The 22,752-nt window shown below is 45.7% G+C and overlaps 1 protein-coding gene across 1 annotated transcript in view; it reads left to right on the plus strand.

The window, feature by feature from the left end:
- Positions 1-22,752, plus strand: part of LOC147104449 (coiled-coil domain-containing protein 60-like) — a 121,008-nt gene that overhangs the window by 50,023 nt on the left and 48,233 nt on the right. The window contains exons 7-9 of the mRNA XM_085962185.1: positions 7,420-7,524; positions 14,087-14,177; positions 17,408-17,669. Coding sequence (XP_085818311.1) covers positions 7,420-7,524; positions 14,087-14,177; positions 17,408-17,669 — 458 coding nt within the window. The remainder of the gene's footprint in view (positions 1-7,419; positions 7,525-14,086; positions 14,178-17,407; positions 17,670-22,752) is intronic.

Consider the following 22,752-nt stretch of genomic DNA (forward strand, 5'->3'; position numbering starts at 1 on the left):
TTTGCGACCGGTTCAGGAGGACCTACCCGTGGCGGTAGAGGCGCTGAGGTACGGGGCGGCCATTTTTTTTGCTGGCCACCTGCCAGCACCTCTCCGCGTCGCCATCCCCGGCCTCCTGAGCCCGCCCCCCCCACGGAGTGCCGGCTGTCTCCCAAGAGCCCGGCACTTCTCCTCGGTGCCGGGCTCTTTTGCCGGCACTCGCGCTCTTCGAGCGCGCTGCAGCTGGCCCCTCCCCTTTAAGAAGGGGAGGAAGGCCTGCAGTACCACAGCGCCACACACTGCGGCACGTTGCGCTGCGATCTTCAGTTGCAGCGCCCCAAGAGGGATGTGGGGCACCTCGAGCAGCGCCGCGCTTCCCTCTGGGGTGCTGAAAGTGAATTTGCGGCGGGCGGCAGTACTTCCGGCGCCCTGGCGAGGCTGGCGCCCCAAACGGGGTGCCACTGAATTTCTAGGCCCATGTGTACACTATATGTACCAAAATTGTTAATACGCTCATTATAAATGAGTTTAGGATTTCCTACAAATAACAAGTTTTCTTCCTGTGCCTTTTAGCAGCTAACATTAAGGTTTTTCAATGCAGAACACGTTTAAGAATCTATCCTAATCTAGTCAGGTCTTTATTACTTTGATTCCCGATAGCACATAAATTTCCAAAATGTATCATTAAACTTTCTAAGTATATTTTTGTTATAGCAACCACTTTGAAAGAAATTTTTATATGAAATGTGCCTATTTTACTGATTTTTTTTCACACCATAAATAATCTGATGTCGAAGTCCTCCATCAGTGGATGTAATTACACTGCAGTTCCTGCCTTCCTTTCAACAATCAGCTCTAATCACTTCACAGGTCGATTTTCATAATTATGCTGGTTTTTCATTAACTGGCTTTTTGTCTGAGATGCTTTCATCATTTTTTTCTTGACAATCAAATGATTTTGCCCGTTCTGGTTTAAAGTACCTGATTGCATGGTGGCTGGTGGCACAGCCTCGCAGTGAACTGATGTAGAGCTTGTAAGTAACCCGTTCTACCCAGAGGCATCATTGACTGCCTGTGCCAGCTCCCAATTCCCAATGTTATAGCCAAAGCTCTCAATACACTTCCCTATTGTCCTGTCTGGAACAGTACAGTTTGGAGTTATGGCTGCAAATTCAATAGCAGGTAGCTGGCATGGGTATTGTGGATCCTTCCATAGATGGGGTAGATTTTACGATTGGCGCTCTCTGTGCAAACCTTCATGGGATAGGAATCCGAATAAGGAACTTGGGTGTGGATGTAAAATCGTGCAGGCTGCATCAAGCGGGCTAATCCCGTCGCCCAGTTTGAGGCCGGCACGATCCATGCCCAAATTCTCTGATATCCACTCCCATCGCACCAAGCTCTGTGCCAAGAATGTCAAATCGTAAAATTCAGCCCATAATACGCGGGGTGATAAAAATGCTGGGTTGATTCCCATAATTCTCCACATGCTGGGTTCCTAATTTCACCAGGACTATTGAAGTGAGAGAGAGAGAGATATCCTACGCCAGCGAGAAAGAGGGAAAACACAGGGAGAGAGACAGAGAGAAAAAGAAAAGTCAAGTCAAGCTCTCGAGGACCTGCTAGTGGTTGACCACAGGCAGCATTGACAGACTCAGGCAGCGATCTAAGTAACACAGGAAGAAGCAAATATGTTTAACATTTCATTGTGAAATATCTTGGCTCGGAAAAACAAAACGTAGAATCATTTTGGGTGGAGCTAAGAAACAACAAGAGTCAGAAAACACTAGTGGGAGTAGTTTATAGGCCCCCTAACAGTAGTTGTAATGTCGGGCAGAGTATAATCAGGAAATTAGATGCAACAGGCGTAATACGGTAATCATGGGGGACTTTAACTCTCATATAGACTGGGCAAATTTGCAGTAATGGTGCAGAGGAAGAGTTCATGGAATGCATTCAAAATAGTTTTCTAGATCAGTATGTCGAGGAACCTACTAGGGAATTGGCTATTTTAGATCTAGTATTGTGCAATGCGACAGGGTTAATTAATAGTAAATTAATAGTTAATTGTAGTAAAGGAAGCAGTGATCATAATATGATAGAATTTTATGTTGAGTTTGAGAGTGATTTAGTTCAGTCCGAAACTAGGGTCCTAAATCTGAACAAAGCAAACTGCGTAGGTATGAGAGGTGAGTTGGCTAAGGTAGGTTGGGAAACTAGATTAAAAGATATGACAGTAGAAAAGCAATGGCAAACATTTAAAGAAATCATTCATAATCCCTTAAGGAATACAAACCCCATGGGAAAAATGGTCCACCCGTGGCTAACAAGAAAAATTAAAGATAGTATTAGATTAAAGGAAGAGGCCTATAATATTGCCAAAAAGGGTAGTAAGCCTGAGGATTGGGAGGATTTTAGAATTCAGCAAAGGAGGACAAAGATATGGAAAATAGAATATGAGTGTAAACTAGCGAGAGACATAAAAACAGATTGTAAAAGCTTCTATAGGTATGTAAAAAGGAAAAGATTAGTGAAAGTAAATGTGGGTCCCTTACAAGCTGAGACAGTAGAAATTATAATGGGGAAAAAGGAAATAGCAGGGAAATTAAACAAATACATTGGCTGCGATTTCGCCTGCGGAGGTGGGATTGCGGCAGGAGAGGTGATTGGCTGCAGCCCACACTCTCCAACTGATTTTACATAGATTGGACTTGTTAAGCCCACCATGCGTGTTTCCCGGCCAATTAAACAGAAGCGGGTCTGATAATGTCATTTGATGGCGTGCCATCAGCCGGTTTCCTTAAAGGGACCATGCCCACATTAATTTTGGCAGTTGTGCTGTCAGTATTCTGCAGTATTGAGGTGCTGCAAACACTAACAAGCACTGCACAAAGGTGGATGAATGCACCGAGGCTCTCGCATAACTCCCTAAATATGCTTATGGAGGGAGTTACAGCTCGCAGGGAGGTTCTCTTCCCTTCCCATGGGCAGAGGAGACCTCCCCAGGACACCAACGCAGCCTGGTTGCACATTGCATAGGACGGCAAAAGCAGGTATGTCGTCAGGAGGACCAGGCTGCGATGGCTGGCAATGATCTGAGCAGATCATGAAACGTTACTGCCAAGCCACACTCAACCTCATCCTGCTGTGCCACTCATCACATCCACACCACTCTGCCTTCCCTACCCTACTCCTGCACATCCTTATTCACACCAACTTACCTTGCACCTCCACCCATCCCCCTCTATCTGCATTATCACTTCCCCATCTCACTAGCCACCCCTCACACTCACCCTCATTCTACTGCAAGCATACGAACTAACAACACACAAGGGTAGGCACTTGGGTGGTTCAACCAATGTTCATGTGAAGTTTCTGTTAATGTCTTGTCAAACATTGAAATCTATATTTTCAACACTTTACCTTATTGGACAGACCTGTGCTCACCTTTAGAAGTGCCTTACTGAGTTCCAGTGAATCTGGAGACCTAACTTCCTCCCACCCCTCAATTGTGATGAGTGTGAAAGGAATGGCTTGGACATTATAGGGATGCTTTATATTGTTGGTGTGGGATGGTGCCAACCTGGCGCATCATGTGACAGCCTGGGTGTACAGCATCAAGTGAAGTAAATCTGGCCGTGGTGATGCCATCGCTGGCCTCCCGGGCAGCAATGTTGTCAGGTGCTGATGCCCTGTAAATCTGGCATCAGCAAATCTCACCTGATGATGCCCTGTGTCCTGTGCAGCATCAGGTGATTGTGGAGAAGGCTGGTATTGTTGTTGGTGTGCCTGGTGATGTTGGTGTTGAGGTTGATCGTGGAGGGATTCAGAGGACCAAGGTGAGACTTTTTCAAGGGCACCGATGTTGCTGGAATAGATGGCAGCTGAAGTTGAGATGATGGAAGTGATCTGTCAATGGTGAGAGAGCTTGCTCCAATGAGGTGACAATGGATAAAGAGTTTACTCCAAACACTTGCAAACTGCATACAGCTCAAAAGTGTCTTCCAAGTCCTGAAGGCTCAAGCTTCTGACATTGGAAAGTGAACAACTGTGAAATGGCATCTTTCATACCACTTTTGCAGCTGTCACCTATTCACAGCAATGGGGAGACATAGAGAACCCAACATACTTACCTGACGTGATCTCCGAATGACGTGAACCCCGTTAAAAAAGTAGTAAAATAGAAATAGTTTGGCAAAATAGTAGTTAACAAACGTTTAACAAGCATTTAACTATCTTAAATGCCTCCCCCACCACTTGGTGTCGGGTTTGTTCTGAAATCGTGGACCCGACACTTTGAAAATTTACATGAAGGCGGGTCCCCAACCCGCTGTCAATCATTTCGATTTTGACAGCGGACCCACCTCCAAACCCACACTCTTGAGTGCCAGCAAAATCGCGGCCTTTGTGTCTGTCTTCACGGAAGAAGACGCAAAAAACAGTCCAGAAATAGTGGCGAACCAAGGGTCTAGTGAGAATGAGGAACTGAAAGAATTTAGTATTAGTAAGGAAATAGTACTGGAGAAATGAATGGGACCGAAAGCCAATAAATCCCCTGGACCTGATGGCCTAGGGTTTTAAAAGAGTTTGTCATCTTCCAAAATTCCATAGTTTCTGGAACAATTCCCGCAGATTGGAAGGTAGCAAATGTAACCCCACTATTTAAGAAAGGAGGGAGAGAGAAAACGGGGAACTATAGACCAGTTAGCCTGACATCAGTAGTGGGGAAAATGCTAAAATCTATTATTAAGGATGTGGTAACAGGGGACTTAGAAAGTAATAATAGGTTTGGGCAGAGTCAACATGGATTTATGAAAGGGAAATCATGTTTGACAAATCTGTTAGAGTTTTTTTAAGGTTGTCACTCGCAGGATAGATAAGGGGGAACCAGTGGATGTAGTGTATTTGGATTTTCAGAAGGCATTCAATAAGGTGCCACACAAGAGGTTATTAAACAAAATTACATCTCATGGGATTGGGGGAAATATACTAGCATGGATTGAGGATTGGTTAACGGGCAGAAAACAGAGAGTAGGAATAAACGGGTCATTTTCAGGTTGGCAGGCTGTAACTAGTGGGATACCACAAGGATCAGTGCTTGGGCCTCAGCTATTTGCAATCTATATTAATACTTAGATGAAGAGACTGAGTGTAACGTATCCAAGTTTGCTGATGATACAAAATTAGGTGGGAAAGTAAGCTGTGAGAAGGACGCAAAGAGGCTGCAAAGAAATATAGACAGGTTGACTGAGTGGGCAAGAACATGGCAAATAGAATACAATGTGGAGAAGTGTGAAATTACCCACTTTGTTAGGAAAAATAGAAAAGCACAGTATTTTTTAAATGGTGAGAGATTGGGAAATGTTGGTGTTCAGAGGGACCTGGGTGTCCTTGTACACGAATCGCTGCAAGTTAACATGCAGGTACAGCAAACAATTAGGAAAGCAAATGGTATGTTGGCCTTTATTACAAAAGGATTTGAGTATAAGAGTAAAGACGTCTTACTGCAATTATATAGGGCCCTGGTGAGACCACACCTGGAGTATTGTGTACAGTTTTGATCTCCTTACCTAAGGAAGGATATACTTGCCATAGAGGGAGTGTAACGAAGGTTCACCAGACTGATTCCTGAGATGAGGGGATTGTCCTATGAGGAGAGATTGAGTAGACTAGGCCTATATTCTCTAGAGTTTAGACAAATGAGAGGTGATCTCATTGAAACATACAAAATTCTTACAGGGCTTGACAGGGTAGATGCAGGAAGGATGTTCCCCCTGGCTGGGGAGTCTAGAACCAGGGGTCACAGTCTCAGAATAAGGGGTCGGCCATTTAGGACTGAGAGGAGGCGAAATTTCTTCACTCAGAGCGTGGTGAATCTTTGGAATTCTCTACCCCAAAGGGCTGTGGAGGCTCAGTCGTTGAGTATATTCAAGACAGAGATCGATAGATTTTCGGATATTAATGGAATCGAGGCATATGGGGATAGCGTGGGAAGGTGGAGTTGAGGTAGAGGATCAGCCATGATCTTATTGAATGGCGGAGCAGGATCGAAGGGCCGAATCGCCTACTCCTGCTCCTATTTCTTATGTAAATGGAAAATCCACTGTTTCCCGGTCAGTGGTCCAGTTGGCAATTGCACCACACAAAGTGGAACTGAGCCTTACAGAAGGGGAAGGTTCCCGACAAATCCCCAGTCATACTCCATTAGCTGTTCTGAACCAGGTAGCAGCAAAGGTGCTACAATTGCACTCAATGGGCTCGATTTTCCAAGCCCCGAGAAGGCGGGCATGGAGGCGGGACAGCACGTAAAATCGGAGAAATTGGGGGCGGGTGGCAAACCCCCCCCCCATCCTGCCTCCGTGCCCTTTTGCCAGGAGGCGGGAGGATGTGCAGCTTTGGGTCCCGTCTCCTGAAGGCGGGAAAGGCTTTAAATCCTTTTAACTGCCTATTAACAGGTAGTTAACAGGCAGAAAAAGGGATTAGTGCCATTTTACCTTCACAGGTGAAGGCTTCCCGACCTCGGAGAATCCCGCCGGGTTGGAGGAGACGTGGAGGAGGTCTGCGGCGGTTGGAGGCACCTGGAAGTAAGGTGTAGAGGTGAGTGATGGGTGCAAGTGTGGAGTGGTAAGTATGCAAGGTGAGTGATAAGTTTAAAAAAATGTTCACTTACTTTTTTTTACTTCTGTAGCCTTTAGCCGTGCTGAATCGGGAGAGCGGACATTCACCTTGTCAATTTCAGGTAATGGCTGATGGACCCTCTGATCCATCACACATCTGAAATTTACTTTTTTACAATGTTTTTTCAGTCCTCACCACAAAAACGAATCAAACTCAGGAGAATGTCAGTGTTCGACAGCTTCACAGAGCTGTCAAACGCTGTCATTTCTTCTTTCAAGAAGTCTTGACAGATAGCACATCTGATGTTGATGTGATCTGTCAGTGACTTCTTCCCTAATTGGCTTGCTGAGCCCGCCGGGTGGGCTTAACAAGCTCAATCGGGGAAGATCCCTCTGGTTGGTCAGGCGAGGATGGAGGCGGGACATTGACACGACAAGCAGCAGTCCCGCCTCCAATTCGCCTCCATTGACAAAATCCAGCCCAAAGTCTCTAAACGAGGGAGGGGAAAAAATCCCGCACGATTCCCACGCCTGATCATTATATAGTAATCTCTGTTGGAAAGTTCATGTATGTGGACTTTCAGATGGGGACAGGATCAGGCTCAGCCTTGATGTCCTCTCAGGGTCTAATAGCCCAACGCTAGTCTCATGCATGAGGAATAGCTGCTGGACCAGTGGACAACTGGTGCCCATGGAGGCCTACCTCAACAAGAGTCAGCAAATTTAGGGAAGGACGGGAATCCTCTCTGATGAGACTTAACGTATTTTAACTGAACCCTTTGAAGACCCTACTGCTCCAATTTCCATATTTGTTTTCCTGCAGGGAACCACTCTTTCGACAGCTCTGTGCCTTGAACTGGCTGCTGGAGGCAGTGACCGTAGAACCGCTGAATGCAATGGGTCCTGTTTCAACCTGCTGGAGTGCCAGGTAACGCTTCCCACAGCCACATATATTTATTTCATGCATTGCCCGGCCTGTTTCTTGTAGCGGCAATGATTTAGATTGTACCTTCATTAAAAAGGCCAGCGTAAATGAAGCTTTCTCCTGTATGTCCTTATGACTCAGTGCATAAACATACTGCCATTGAGCAGCTGTCCCAGCTTCTGTCACCTCTCTGCTGAGTTAGCTGATTTCAACTTGGGGTGCGGTTGGGGTGCTATACTTAAGCCTCAATGTCTCTGAGATAGTGAGGGGGTAAAAAACAGGCAGGGTTCCTGCTCCTGATCGCGATCTGATGACTCCTTCTGCAAAGTGCATATGTGCAGATACCAGGTGAGGAAAGAATCAGACGTCGTTAACCTGCAAGTCCATTTCACGTGATCACCATTTTCTGTCTGATAAACTTCCTGTGGTTAGATAACGCAAACCCCCTTCATCTCACCCATCCAGGCCTGTTCTCAGGAGTAATGGAACTCACACTGTCATTATAAACTTTACTGAGAACTTGTGACTAATAACTAGCTATTAAGTTTCTCATTTAGAAAAATAGCATCACAGTTACTGTTTCCATAGCGTTTGACAGTATACAGGAATAGCACACAGGGTGATCAGAAGCTGTGAGCTCTAGGCTACTTGAGGTACATTTTAGTTTATTGTGTGGTTGTGTATTTTATGTACACAATTTACTCACATTCGCAGGTACTGTGTACAGAGAACTATGAGTGACAACATCCTTTTAGAATTACATGAATAATGTGTGCAAGCCAACATAAAAAACTCACAAATTCTGACAACGAGCTTCAAAATAGCTGACACAGCCTCTTAGAAACTATACGCCTCAAATAAAAGCCAATAGTTCACAAACACCCCTGAATATCGGCCCATCACCAGGGCCCCTACTGAACTGTGAAGATTAAATTCTGTTTTATGACATGGGATTCCCAGACCTTCAATACTGTTTTGGGATCACAATTCAGTGCCTTTTCTACAAACATTAAACCTGCAGGGCTTGCCTATGATGTGAAAACAAGTTGTGCTGAGAGTGCAGTAGGACTTGAGCTTGTTGTAACTTAGGAGCAGGTATAACGTATTTACGGGTTCAGGTCATCTGCATGGTCCCAGTGTACCCCTGGCACAGGCCTGTTGCTTAGTAGGGGTCTGCGCCCAAAGGGAAAAGCTGACTTTTCTTGGAGAAACCCTGACAAGCTGAGAAATGGGTTGAGAGATTGGAAATAGCCCGATACTGTTGTGGATAATACCAGAGCATACGCAGATTAGGCACTGTAACACGTGCAGTTACTTGAAGTGCAGTCTCTCTTCAGATGTGTGTGTGTATACACACACGCAAACCAATGGTGCACTCGGCTTGCTGAAGGCCTAGGCTCACACTGGACCAAATCTTGGGACATGCGCGCTGAGAGAGTTATTTTGGCAATCCTAATGATAGAAGATTAGAGGTGTGGAACTGTCTTATATTTCTGGTATTACAATAACTTTTAAGAATTCTTCATATTTGTGGCATATTGCTAGTGCTGGTAGCCTGACATTGAATGCTTTTTTTCTGTACTGAAACCGGCTATTGGAAACGGCCAAATGCTCTTTTTAAGCATGAAAGACAATCTGTAAATAACTACTGGAGTCAGTATCCAAGTGTAGGTTGTAAAATTCATCATAGTTCAATTGGAAGGAAGCCACCAGTCAATACTACATAGACAGTGTGAAGCAAAAGAAAATAACCAGCGAGGCCATCCCTATAGGAAATCTTGTCAAATAGAACTGAGAGGTTGTACCCATCAAGAAAGACTGATCAGGCTTGGGGCTCTTTAGAGGGGTGGGAGGAGGTTCGTGTGGAGCATAAACACCGGCATGGACCAGTTGGGCTGAATGGCCTGTTTCTGTGCTGTAAATTCTATGTAAATTCTATATATTGATCTGAAGAACCTAGATTCAATTCCCAGTCTGTGCTGATGTCCACTGTAAATTACCAGAGCTCTGGCCTTTCTGCAAGTTCATAGAAAAAGATAAAATCTAGAATTCCTTATAAATTGAAACCGAACCGATTCTAAATCCATCGCAAGTGAGAAAGAAAGATTTTAAGAGAAGGGAGCACCATCCGTGGCTAACTAAGGAAGTAAAGGATGATATCAAATTGAAAACTAAGGCATACAATGTTGCCAAGATTGGTGGGAGACCAGAGGATTGGGAATTTTTTGAAAACCAGCAAAGGATGACTAAAAAATAATAGAGAAGATCAATTATGACAGTAAACTGGCAAGAAACATTAAAACAGATAGTAAGAGCTTCTACAGGTATATAAAAAGGAAGAGTGTAGCTAAAGTAAATGTTGGTCCCTTAGAGGATGAGACTGGGGAATTAATAATGGGGAACTGGGAAAAGGCAGAGACTCTGAACAAATATTTTGGCCCCGATTTTCAGCTTGTGTGGGGAATGGTCGAATTTCCCCGAATGTGGGGTTTCTGACACACATAAAAAAGTGTCAGCCAGCTCCACGCAATTTTCCCTCAAGTGGCCAATTAATTCCCAGCATGTGGGAAGCCTTGCTAATTGTCCAATTCGTGTCAGAAATCCCCACACTATGATGTCATCATTCGTGGTGCTTTCAAAGTGTCCAGCAAGCTTCTCCACTCTGCAGGCTTCTCAACCACTCTTGCACAATGGCAGAGGAGCCTGCACCAGCTGCTGCCAGCGGCAGAGGCCAAGCTGCCTTCAAATTCGACGAGGCTTCACTGCAGGCATTATTGGATGGGGTTAGGGCCCACAGGGAGGTCCTCTTCCCTAGGTCAGGGAGGAAGAGGCCTCCCACTGAGACCAATGCTGCATGGATGCAGGTGTCAGCAGATGCCAATTCGCTGGGAGTCACCAGAAGAACCTTGGCATTACATCTCTATCTCCTTCCTTTACTCCCCCACAGTACCATCCAGAGCCCCCGTCCTCACTGTGGAGGAGGAAGAGTCTGTGCAGCCAGACTCCTCAGAGGAAGCTTCAACCTCTGAGGGCGCAGCATCAGCAGAAGTAAGCGCACCCAGCACCAGCGCAGACACTCACACCTCGGGAGGACCTTCGGGACATAGAATAGTGTTGTCACCTGGTGTTTCACAGCTCACAAGTGAGCCTCAGCAGATTCTGGAGACAGGGACAGCAGTGGAGAGTCCTCGTCGGAGGGTGCAGGACTCTGCCAGCTCAGCTCAGCTGTGCTGCATGATGACCCTCTGCCTCTGGGTCCATCCGCAAGAGAAGAGGTGATGGATCTTCATGCACAGATGCAGGAGTCTCTGGCAGGTTTTGTCTCCAGGGTCGCTGCGAGTGCTGAGCAAATGGAGGAGTCCATAGCGACCATGAGCAGAGCCTTTGTGGAGTCATTGGTGCATGAACGCAGCACCATGGAAAGGTTGGCAACCTCCATGGAGGAGATAACTCGCCAGCATACGGAAAACATGGTGAGTGCTCATAAGAGAATGGCATCTCTTGAGGAGCGTTGGCCATCTGTTGAACAGAGACATCAGATCTTCATGGAAGTCCTTCTGAGTAGGACTGCCAGTGCAGAAACGGGTCCCACTGGCCCCCTAAAGCGCAGCAAGGTGCTCTCAAGCCACTTCCAAGCGCTGGCCCCTTCTGGCTTGTGCAGCTTCAGGTGAGTGAGCAGCAGCCTGGTGCTCCTGGTAATCATCCTGCTGTTCCTGGTTCTGCTGCTGCCACCTCTGCTGTTGGAGATCCTCTAATGCCAGGAAGGGAAGGAGCCAAAGGCCTCCCATGCTTCTAGCAGATGCCTCGGTTGAGGAGGTCCTGAGTTAGGGTGGTGAGAGGGGCTTCCCAGGAGCTCACACTGGAGAAGTGTGTGAGGCTCCAACTTTCTGCAGCTGCTCCTAAGGCTTCAAATAGTTCCCCCAAGCCTTGATCAACAAGGTCCTGCAGCCTGCAAATGCTGCCTCTTTAAATCTGTTCAGCCCTCAGCGACCTGCTGCTGCAAGCAAGCAAGCCAGCTGTTTTCACGCCAGCTCTCATCGGCGGGGTTCCCCACAGGCGGGTTTCAGGTGGGGAAAGCCCCAAAGTCGCAACGGCACGGGAAAATCATCCTTAACAAGGTGATCATTGGTGATTAGTGCTCCGACGAGCAGTCCCGCCAGCGGTGGGCGGGACTGAAGCGGGGCGCGTGGAAACGGTGGTCCGAAAGTCGGACGGGGCGGGGAATCAGGCAGGGGGGGTCCCGACCCTCTTTTTCCGCGATTTTCGGACCACAGCCGCATGAAAAGCCGCCCGACAGCTGCCCGAAAATCGGGGCCTTTGTATCCGTCTTCACGGTAGAAGACACTAACAACATCCCAATAATGGATAATCAAGGGGCCACAAGGAGTGGGGGAACTAAAGACGATCATTATCACTAAGGAAATAGTACTTGTTGGTAAAATAATGGGACTAAAAGATGACAAGTCCCCTGGACCAGATGGCCTGCATCCCAGGGTCTTAAAAGAAGTGGCTGCAGAGATAGTGGATGCATTGGTTGCAATATACCAAAATTCCCTGGACTCTGGAGAGGTCCCAGTGGATTGGAAAACCGCAAATGTAACACCCCTATTTAAGAAAGGAGGGAGACAGAAAGCAGGAAACTGTAGACCAGTTAGCCTAACATCTGTCGTTGGGAAAATGCTGGAGTCCTTCTTTAAGGAAGCAGTAGCAGGGCATTTGGAAAATCATAATGCAGTCAAGCAGAGTATGCATGGTTTTATGAAAGGGAAATCATGTTTAACAAAGTTGCTGGAGTTCTTTGAGGAGGTAACGAGCAGGGTGGACAAAGGTGAACCAGTGGATGTGGTGTACTTGGATTTCCAGAAGGCATTCGATAAGGTGCCACATAAAAAGTTACTGCATAAGATAAGAGCGCACAGAATTGGGGGTACTATATTAGCATGGATAGAGGATTGGCTAACTAACAGAAAGCAGAGAGTCGGGATAAATGGGTCATTTTCCGGTTGGCAAAAGGTAACTAGTGGGGTGCCACAGGGATCGGTGCTCGGGCCTCAACTATTTACAATTTACACTCGGTCCCTTCATCCAAGCCATTAATGTAATGTAGCCAAGTTTGCGGATGATACAAAGATGGGTGGGAAAGCAAGTTGGCAGAGGACTCAACGAATCTGCAAAGGGATATAGGCAGGCTAGGTGAGTGGGCAAACATTTGGCAGATGGAGTATAATGTGGGAAAGTGCGAGGTTATACACTTTGGCAGGAAAAATAAAAAAGCAAATTATTATTTAAATGGAGAGAGATTACAAAATGCTACAGTTCAGAGGGACCTGGGGGTCCTTGTGCATGAAACACAAAAAGTTAGCATGCAGTACAGCAAGTAATCAAAAAGGCAAATGAATGTTGGCCTTTATTGCAAGGGGGTTGGAGTATAAAAGCAGGGAAGTCCTGCTACAACTGTACAGGGTATTGGTGAGACCACACCTTGAGTACTGTGTACAGTTTTGGTCTCCTTATTTAAGGAAGGATATACTTGCATTGGAGGCAGCTCAGAGACGATTCACTAGGTTAATTCCAGAGATGAGGGGGTTGACTTATGAGGAAAGGTTGAGCAGGTTGGGCCTATACTCATTGGAATTTAGAAGAATGAGAGGTGATCTTATTGAAACATATAAGATACTGAGGGGGCTCGACAAGGTAGATGCTGAGAGGATGTTTCCCCTCGTGGGGAAATCTAGAACATGGGGGCACAGTTTAAGAATAAAGGGTCACCCTTTTAGAACTGAGATGAGGAGGAATTTCTTCTCTGAGGGTTGTAAATCTGTGGAATTCTCTGCCCCAGAGAGCCGTGGAGGCTGGGTCATTAATACATTTAAGATGGAGATAGACAGATTTTTGCAAGATAAGGGAGTAAAGGGTTATGGGGAGCGGGCAGGGAAGTGGCTTTGAGCCCAAGATCAGCCATGATTTTATTGAATGGCGGAGCAGGCTCGAGGGGCCAAATGGCCTACTCCTGCTCCTATTTCTTATGTTCTTAAGTCAATTGGAGATTGATGCGCAAGACATGTCAAACCAGCTCTGCATGTTTAGAGGCACAGGGGACCGTTAATGGAGTAGCAGCTCCTCAGAGCCACTGGAAAGTGATTCTCCGGTTCAGTTGGAGCTTTGAAAGTTGCACTCTTTACATTTGAGAGTGCTATCAACAGTGGGAGAACTGTGTATCTGTTGTCAGTTATACTCCTCTAAGCTATAATCTCCCATTACTAAGTGCAATTGATGTGCCAAGAGCATGACAAAAAACTCTGCAACTCAGCTCAAAATGCAGCCAGAGACTCCCACCTCAGTGTGGACCCACATCTAACTGGGCTGCAGGGAGCACCTGGCTGTTGCAGCCTCTTTGTTCTGTTTATGAGGGTGATAACAGAAGCTGAATATTTATGTTTTTAAACATAAGGTGTGGGGGGGGGGGGGTGCGCTCTGCATCAGTCATTGCGCGTTGCTTCAATGCTTCATTCAGAACCACCTCCGCCTCCTGAGTAACTTTAATTCCCCCTTTTTTTCTGCTTAGAGATCCAGGTGGAATGAAAAATACAGCAAGGAAAATCAATAAAGATAAATCCATAGAAACAAAGTGGGAACAGTTCATAACACAGCCCAAGGTAAAGCAGTCAGCCTTTCCTTATAGCATTGTAGAAAGTGGCATTGTTGTTGGATTGACCTCCTTGTTAGTGCTGGTACTGGATACCAAGCTATCTACACTGGCACCACTGTGTCTATTTTTGCTGACTAAGTTTATCTTATTGTTGAAATACCTCACCTAGGAAATGACTGTGTAGGTCGCACTGTTATACGTTAAATCTTTTTGTAGTAAATTATATTTAACTGTTAGCCTGGCTCAGTCAGTAGCTCTTTTCCCTTTTGAGTCCAAAGGTTGTTGGTTCAAGGCCCATGCCAGGATTTGAGCAAATAAAATCAAGGCGACCTTTCAATACAATACTGAGGGAGCGCTCAAACACCCAAAAGTCACTGGGCTCGATTTTACCATTGGGGCGGGCTGGGGGCGTGACAGGTGGTTTTCGTGTCAGGACCCCGACTCCAGTGTGATGTGGGAAAAAGTGCGATTTTCCCCTAATTGGGCACTTGATTTCCAGCGTGTGGGAACCCCTGACCCAATGAGTCTTTTCATACAGAAAGTCGCCTCCGATGATGTCATTGATGCTGCTGGATTTACGGCCTGCAAGCAGCCTTGCTTCTTCTGGCGACTTTAAACTTTATGCCCATTGCTGTGATCGCTTCATTCAGCAACTACGTCCAGCAGTAGGCCAAAGTGTGCTCCACGGTTCGATGAGGCCTCCCTCCAAGCTCTGGTGGAGGGAGCAAGATCAAATAAGGAGGTGCTCTTCCCTTCCTCAGGGAGGAAAAAGCCTCCCCAGCAGACTAAAGCTGCGTGGCTGCAAGTGGCCCAGGAGGTCAGCTCCATTTCGCTGATCCGCAGAACCTGGCTGCAGTGCAGGAAGAGGTTTCATGACCTTCTCCGCACAGGAAAAGTGAGTATGACTTTCCCAACACCCTCAATCTGATCCCCATCGCCTCTCCTCACCAGTACTCTGCTTTGCCAACCTCTTCCTCCACACCCCACTTGACACTTACATCCCTGCACCCTTACCCATTCACTCTCTCTCTATGGTCACATTCACTTAACTATTCGACCATGCAGCCCTCACACTTCCTATCACTGTGATGCCATGACAACAACTACTTACAACACACAGGGAGGAGGGCCCTTTGTCTCCTTCTAAGCATCTATGCTATGGATTCTCTACACTCACTCCGTCATTCTCACTCAAACTCCACTTTTGTCCCTCATTGCAGGAAAAGAGAGTGCACAATAAGAGGGAAAGAGCCATATCAGGAGGAGGACCACCCTCAGTAGCCCAGCTCACCACCTCGGAGGAGACGGCCCTAGAAATTGCCGGTGTCGAGGAAGATTCGCAAGTGGGAGACGGACAGACGGGCGCATCACAGCAAGCTGGTGACAGAATAGTTTGGCATCTCTATCATTGACATTGCATGAGTCACTGATAATGAATCTGATGCTCTAACAGATTGACTTATGAACATCTGCACAATTCAATGGGCATGCAACATTTACCTCACATCTCTAACTCTTTACTCCCCCACAGGACCATCAACAGCCCCTGTCCCCACTGTCCAAGAGGAACAGACTGAGCTTCAAGACTCCTCAGAGGAAGCTGCAACCTCTGAGGGCGCAGCGTCAACAGAATTCAGCGCACCCAGCACTAGCGCAGACACTCACACCTCGGTGGGACCTTCGCGAGATAGAGTAGCGTTGTCACCTGGTGTATCACAGCTCACAAGTGAGCATCAGCAGATGGTGAAGACAGGGACAGCAGTGGAGAGTCCTCATTGGAGGGCGCAGGACTCTGCCAGCTCGGCTTAGCTGCATGTCAACACTGTGCCTCCGGGTCCATCCAGAAGGAGAGTGGTGCTGGAACTCCAGGAACAGGTGCAGGAGTCTCTGGCAGGTTTTGTCTCTAGGGTCGCTGCGAGTGTGGAGCGAATGGAGGAGTCCATCGCGAACATGAGCAGAGCCTTTGTGGAGGCATTGGTGCATGAACGCATCACCACGGAAAGGATGGCAACCTCCGTGGAAAGGATGGCTACGGTAGAGGAGAGGATGGCTACGGCCATAGAGGAGCTAAGTCGCCAGAGTGTTGAAAACATGGTCATTGTTCAGAATAGACTGGCATCTCTTTAGGAGTGATGGTCAGCTATTGAGCATAGAAACCAGACCTTCATGGAAGTCCTCTGGAGTAGGACTTCCAGTGCAGAAACAGGTCCTCATGGTCCCCCTAAAGTGCAGCAAGGTGCTGTCAAGCCACTTGCTAGCTCTGAAGTGGGGCTGACCCATGAGAGGGATGTTGGTGGCAGACAACAAGGAAGTGGGGGCTCCTCTCCAAGCGCTCACACGACCATGCCACTGCAAAGCCCTCGGTCAGAGCCTCACCAGAGTCCTCACCCAACTGAGATGGGGGTCTGATCCCCTGCACTGCCACAGGAGCAGCAGACTGTTGCCGAGCCCTCACAGGTTCACAACCCCAGAGGACAGCCGCCAAAGGTGTCGAGACAGGAGCAGCAAGAGAGTGAGCAAGAGGCCTCCATATCTGCTGAAGCCACAGGGGAAGCACCACGTTGGTGCACGCGTAAGAGGAAGATACTGCACAAGTAGTCACATGGCTGTTATGTTGTGTTTATTTTTGAAATGCCATCAGTTGCTTGTTGTGATAAAAAAAATTCTGATGGCAAACTGTTGAAGTTGTGGCCTGTGTCATTTTGCAAATGGGACTTCCACATTGAGGGCTGTCTTTGATTGTGATGGTTAGGAGGAATGTTGGCCTGGACCCTAGGATCAATTGATTAGCAGCCCGGCATGGATCTTTTGACCTACTATGAAGCTCCGCTGCATAAAAGTGGGGGAAATAAATGATTGCCAATCCTAAATTTTACTTTTCACGTCGGTTTCTAATTGTGAAATTTGTACTTTTTTTGGTCAGCATATAAAGTAAAGGTCAGCTGCATATTCTCTGCAAATGTAGGGCTAAAAATGTTCCTCTGACCTCCCTTGAGCAGTGCAGGACAGCAGTATAATACCAAGCTTTGCACAGCACATTGTTCTCTTTAAAAAATGCTGTCCTTTAACCTCTGGGAGTTATGTTTGAATCAAGTCCAGACCAATGGGATCAAAGTCTTCTCTCTCAGCTGACAGCAAGTGCCCTAATTGAGTTTATGCAGCCTCCATACAGCGTGTGTATGTGCTTATGTGTCTATATGCAAGTGGAATTATTTCCTTTATACATTTGTTTTTTAGTTCAAAAAACCTGCCCTAAGGGTCCTGCGCAGGACATCATTACGACCTAGAAGAACCTCTTTTGCAAATATATCACGTGCCAATATGACCCCAGTCCATGACAGTGCCTCTTCAGTGATCACCAGCTCCGATGACCTAGGAGCAGGGACTCCGGCACTGGTTTTAGAGTCCGTTTCTGAGACTCCGGACAATGACTCCACAACAAGCAGCTCGCTCACCCTAAACAAACAGGACCAAGAGGAAGAGGAGCCAGTATCCGACTGTGAGTGTGATTTGATCAGTTATCAAATGTTACGTATGTTACAGACTATACGGAGACTTCAGCATTTTAATAGTCATTGAAACCACCTTAAAGTGGATATATCAGTGAGTTCGATACCATTTTTACAACTCCAGGAGTTGTTTGAGTTCAGCTTGTACTGCTGGGCTGAAAGGCTCCCTCTCTGCGGCTGTAAGGACCAACATAGGTGTAAGGCCCCAGCACAAAATTGCCACTAATTGACAGTAATGGGTTTAATTTCCTTGATGAGTTATTAATGCACAATTAACGTGTTTATGTAAATGTTATGGCTGCTGTTTAAGCACCATTGTTCAGCCATTTGTTTTATCTAGGTTAATGACTGTGTAAAAATAGTAAGACAGGAATGTCGGTGAACATGTTATCAATGAATTCATAGTGCACAGAGGAGATTAAACCCATAGACTGGCAGTGTCATTAGGAGAGTCTTGTGTGGGCAATTAAAATACTACACTGGTACAATGGATGGGTATGCTTTTGAGGTTGCAGTTAAGGCATTTCACTTGCGATCTAACTGATGCTGTGCCTTGATACTGATGGAGCATTGCCCACAGACCATAATGATTATGAAAACTAAATATTTTCTCTGAGGTTATTTGTTACTTTTGTTTATTGAAAAATATATTTAATAGTAACTTATTCAGTTTAGTCTGGTGCTCTATTGGCTAGTTTTGTGCAGGTATTATCCTCATTATGCTTCAGTATACTTGAGCACAGCAACAGAGTTAAAGAGAAAAAGCATTTGACTGAGCTTGTCACACAGTCTAATTTAAATGGAATAATTGGACACTAATCAGCATTTCAAGGGCACTCTTGGTATATTTTATCTTTCCAAAATTGAAGTTGGAAGCAGATATTTTGTGTACAGCATCCACTGATATGACACAATAAACTTAGTTGGTAAATGTGCTGTCTGGTGTAGAACTGAGCCTTAAAGACCAGGGAAGTCCCAGGTTCAATTCCGTAGTCTGTGCTGAGTTAGGTAATCAAGCTGGGACGGGTGCCAGAAATAGCTTCAAACTAAAGAAGGGAGAATTCAGAGAAGGTTCCCATTCCTGGCCACTGTCAAGTGACCTGTACTGGAGAGTGCGTATGTGCGTGGATGTGAGGTGACGGCAAGGATTGGCTACAAGGCCCTCCTGTGTTCACTTCATCGCCTGGCACTCATTGTCTACCCTTGCCTGCGAGGAGTGACCACCCGGGTGAGATGGCAAATGTCCGTTGAACCAAATCCCAAACCCGAATCACTACCTTCAGCAGAGGAGATAAAGTTGGGGGGAGGGGAGAGAGAAATGCACTGCTGCGATAAGAGTAACATTTGAACATTAACCTGTTCAAGGAAGCAGAAATTGCAAGAGAAAAATTTTTTTTTGGACCATATTGATCTGTGTCCCAGCAACACAAAAAGGTTTTATTTCAGATTTCCAGCATCCGCAGTATTTTGCTTTTGTAACACAAAAAGGTGACTGTATATAAAATCTGAATTTTATAGAAACATAGAAAAATAGGAGCAGGAGTAGGCCATTCGGCCCGTCAAGCCTGCTCCGCCATTCAATATGATCATGGCTGATCCTCTATCTCAATACCATATTCCCGCTCTCTCCCCATACCCCTTGATGCCTTTTATGTCTAGAAATCTATCTATCTCCTTCTTAAATATATTCAGTGACTTGGGCTCCACAGCCTTCTGTGGTAGAGAATTCCACAGGTTCACCACCCTCTGAGGGAAGAAATGTCTCCTCATCTCAGTCCTAAATGTCCTACCCTGCATCCTGAGACTGTGACCCCTCGTTCTAGACCCACCAGCCAGGGGAAACATCCTCCCTGCATCCAGTCTGTCTCGCCCTGTCAGAATTTCATAAGTTTCAATGAGATGCCGCCTCATTCTTCTAAACTCTAGTGAATACAGGCCTAGTCGACCCAATCACAACTTTCTTTAGATGAAAAAAAATCCAACCCTGATCAGACACAAATCTAAATGATCGTATTGCACGAAATGAGGAATTGAAAAATGGTTTTATTTTGCCGTTGATTCCAACTCCTTCATACTGTACAGTATAGCAGATGTGATGCTGCCAATGGCCAGTGAGGGGCACTGCAATACTTTGTTTTACATGCTGCTTCCACTGTAGAAAATAGTGCTGCAGGACAAGTTAGCAAAATGTCACAGAGACTTGCTTTACTGCCTAACAGTCCCTGTTTTAAAGCCTTCTTAGTTTCTTAGATATCAAAAATAGTCTTTTCTATTTTTCTCGCATTACCATTTCTGGTGCATTACCGTATAGCCACAAAACAGTAAGCACCGCCCCAACCCCATTTGTTCCTTCAGTGTTTTCTTTGATCAAATCTTTACCCACCTCGGGGCATTCATTTCAGTTGTGAAGATTCTTGGTGTATTGACTATCTGTGTGTGTGTGCTTGTGTATCCTTTATCGAGACCTATTAGTAACTATTCAGAAGTTTGAAGTTATGGAGGTTGAATGTTTTACTCTGACTCCCTGTACAACTGGTCCCTCTATGTAAAGTCTATGATTACTGATTTATTGAATAGATAGGATATGATGATCTCAGAGTATTCTCAGAAAAGCATTAATAATGTATGTTGGATATTGCATAGTCAAACCATTGGGAAGATGAGATGGTGTTGCAGCACTGTCGGGTGAGACATTTCTGCAGCAAGCACTATCAGCTGTTGATCTATCAGTCACTATGCTCCTGTGCTTTGAAGCGCTCTCCCCTAAATCACTGCTATTTCTCGCCCTTCCTTCAAGGTCCTCTAAAATTTGATCTCTTCAATTAAACTTTTAGTTGCCCTTAACCCCTTCAATCTTTTCCCTCTCCCATCCGCAGCCTCCTCTCCCTCTGGTTAAATGTTCGAAGGCATTCTTCGATATGAGGGTTGCTATAGGAATGCAAATTGTTGAAATAACAATGTGCTGACTCACTCTCCTCTTCTCCCAGGGTCCCCTCTTCCCCAGTACTAAAAGAAAGCAAGGCTTGCATTTATATAGCACCTTTCATGTCCTCAGCAATTTACAGCCAGTGAATTACTTTAAAGATGTCGTTACTTGTAGGCAAATTTGACAGCCAATTTGTACACAAAGTCCCACAAACAACACAACCTTCTGACTTGGAGGCAAGAGCCAAACATCACCTTATGAAGTGCATGTGCTGCACATGTACAGGAGCACTGGAGAATAAGAACCACTACTTACGGCTTGAGAATCGTTTCAGATCATTTAACAAAATCTCTATCATAAAAATACATTAGTAAAACCTAATACAGGTATTAGTCCTCAAATGTCAAGTTAGCTTGGATTCTCCTCTCTATTACCTACCTACCCTGCGTCAAGCTCCATGTGTTTAGTGAAGCCTTTACACCTATTTGAAAGTTTGATCAGACCGTGCCAGTCCTAATTTAGTTGCCTGTTTTCAGAGTGCTGCTCCTGCTTACACAGAAGCAAAGCCGGGAAGGACTAATCCACACTGGCATATTGACAAGTGATAGGTTACATTGTAGGTATTTCTCTAAGTGAAGCCAGTTGCTCCCCACACCAAAATGCCTTTGCTGCATAAATTGTGTCAGCACAGATGTGATGGTTTCACCTCACTAGTTTATTTGTGGGACATGCTGACTTCACATTGAAGAAGATTGCAGATTAACACCTCCATTTTAATAGTGTAAGCAGGAATTTCAGATGAACACATTATGCATTAATATACCAGTGTCCCACAATGTGATCTCGGAGCCAGAATCAGTCCAGTGCCACTTCAAACACAAAATCATATGGAGTTCTGTAACACACGGCAAATTTCCTGTACAGCTGTGATGCAAACAACTTACAGTGTGAACGTATATGTGGACTATTTCACCCCATCAATCTGAGTCTCAGAGGAGAAAAGGCAACGTCTAACCCAATCCTCCAATAAATCTCTTGGGCCTAATCAATTGAACAATGTTCAGTTAGTATCAGTGAATATCCAGTTCCCTGTGTTCTGTATGTCACCCAAAGTAACCCCCTGACCGCAGCCATTTGTGGGATATATCAACAAGTAATTCTATGCTACTGTGTGGCTACCAAGTGGTATTGTTAAAAAAAAATTTGTGTTGCAAAATAAGCAGGAGAATTGCAGTATAACTACCAGTCTGGTATTTTTCCTGACAGTGTGAGGTCACTACGAAGATGTGGCCACACAAAGCGCTTCACTGAGGATCAGCTGTAGTATAACAGCAACTGGTACAGAGCCAGCTCAAAAGATCCAAGAGGATTGCAGGCAGTCTGATGAACCGTCGAGTTTTTAATGACAGACGTGAGCTGATTGACTCTTTTCTATTATTAGAAATTTCAGTTAATTGGAGCCTGCTGAACAGAGCTCCACGTGCGTGTTTTAAGTACATGTACAAAACTATGCTTCCCTGATTTAACAAGCAGTAAAACTTCACGCTGCATATTTGCAGCATTGAAAAGTGATCCTGGTATATCAAAAAATATTAGCATCGCTAAACCTGTGCCATTAGTAATTTTTTGTTATGACAAACCAAACATGATTTCTTCCATAGTTTAACTGAATTTTCCAGTATGCCAGCATGTCCTCGTATTGGTGGGGGTGGATGGAAGGGAGACAATGCAGCTAACTGATGTTATTCTGCATCATATTCGACTCGGTGTTAACAAAATGTCGTGTGTTTATGCCATGATGTGATAATTAACAACAATTTGAAATTAAGTAGCACCTTTAACATTGGAAAACATCCCAATGCGCTTCGCAGCGGCATAATCAAAGAAATGGATACTGAGCCAAAGAAGGAGATATTAGGGGGTGGGAGAGGGTGACCAAAAGCTTACTCAGAGAGGTGGGTTTTAAGGAGGACAGTGAAGTGGTGGGGGGGGGGGGTGGCGGGTGGGGGGCTTTAGGGAAGGAATTCCAGAGCATGGGACCACGGCGACTGAAGGCACGGTCATCAATGGCGAAGGGAGGAGGATGCACAAGTTGTGTTTATGGACTTTAAATAGGCTTTTGATAAAGTACCACATACTAGGCTTGT

This window comes from Somniosus microcephalus, chromosome 19, assembly GCF_052327205.1.
Source record: "Somniosus microcephalus isolate GS21.2 chromosome 19, FLI_Smic_1.0, whole genome shotgun sequence".
NCBI lineage: Eukaryota > Metazoa > Chordata > Chondrichthyes > Squaliformes > Somniosidae > Somniosus > Somniosus microcephalus.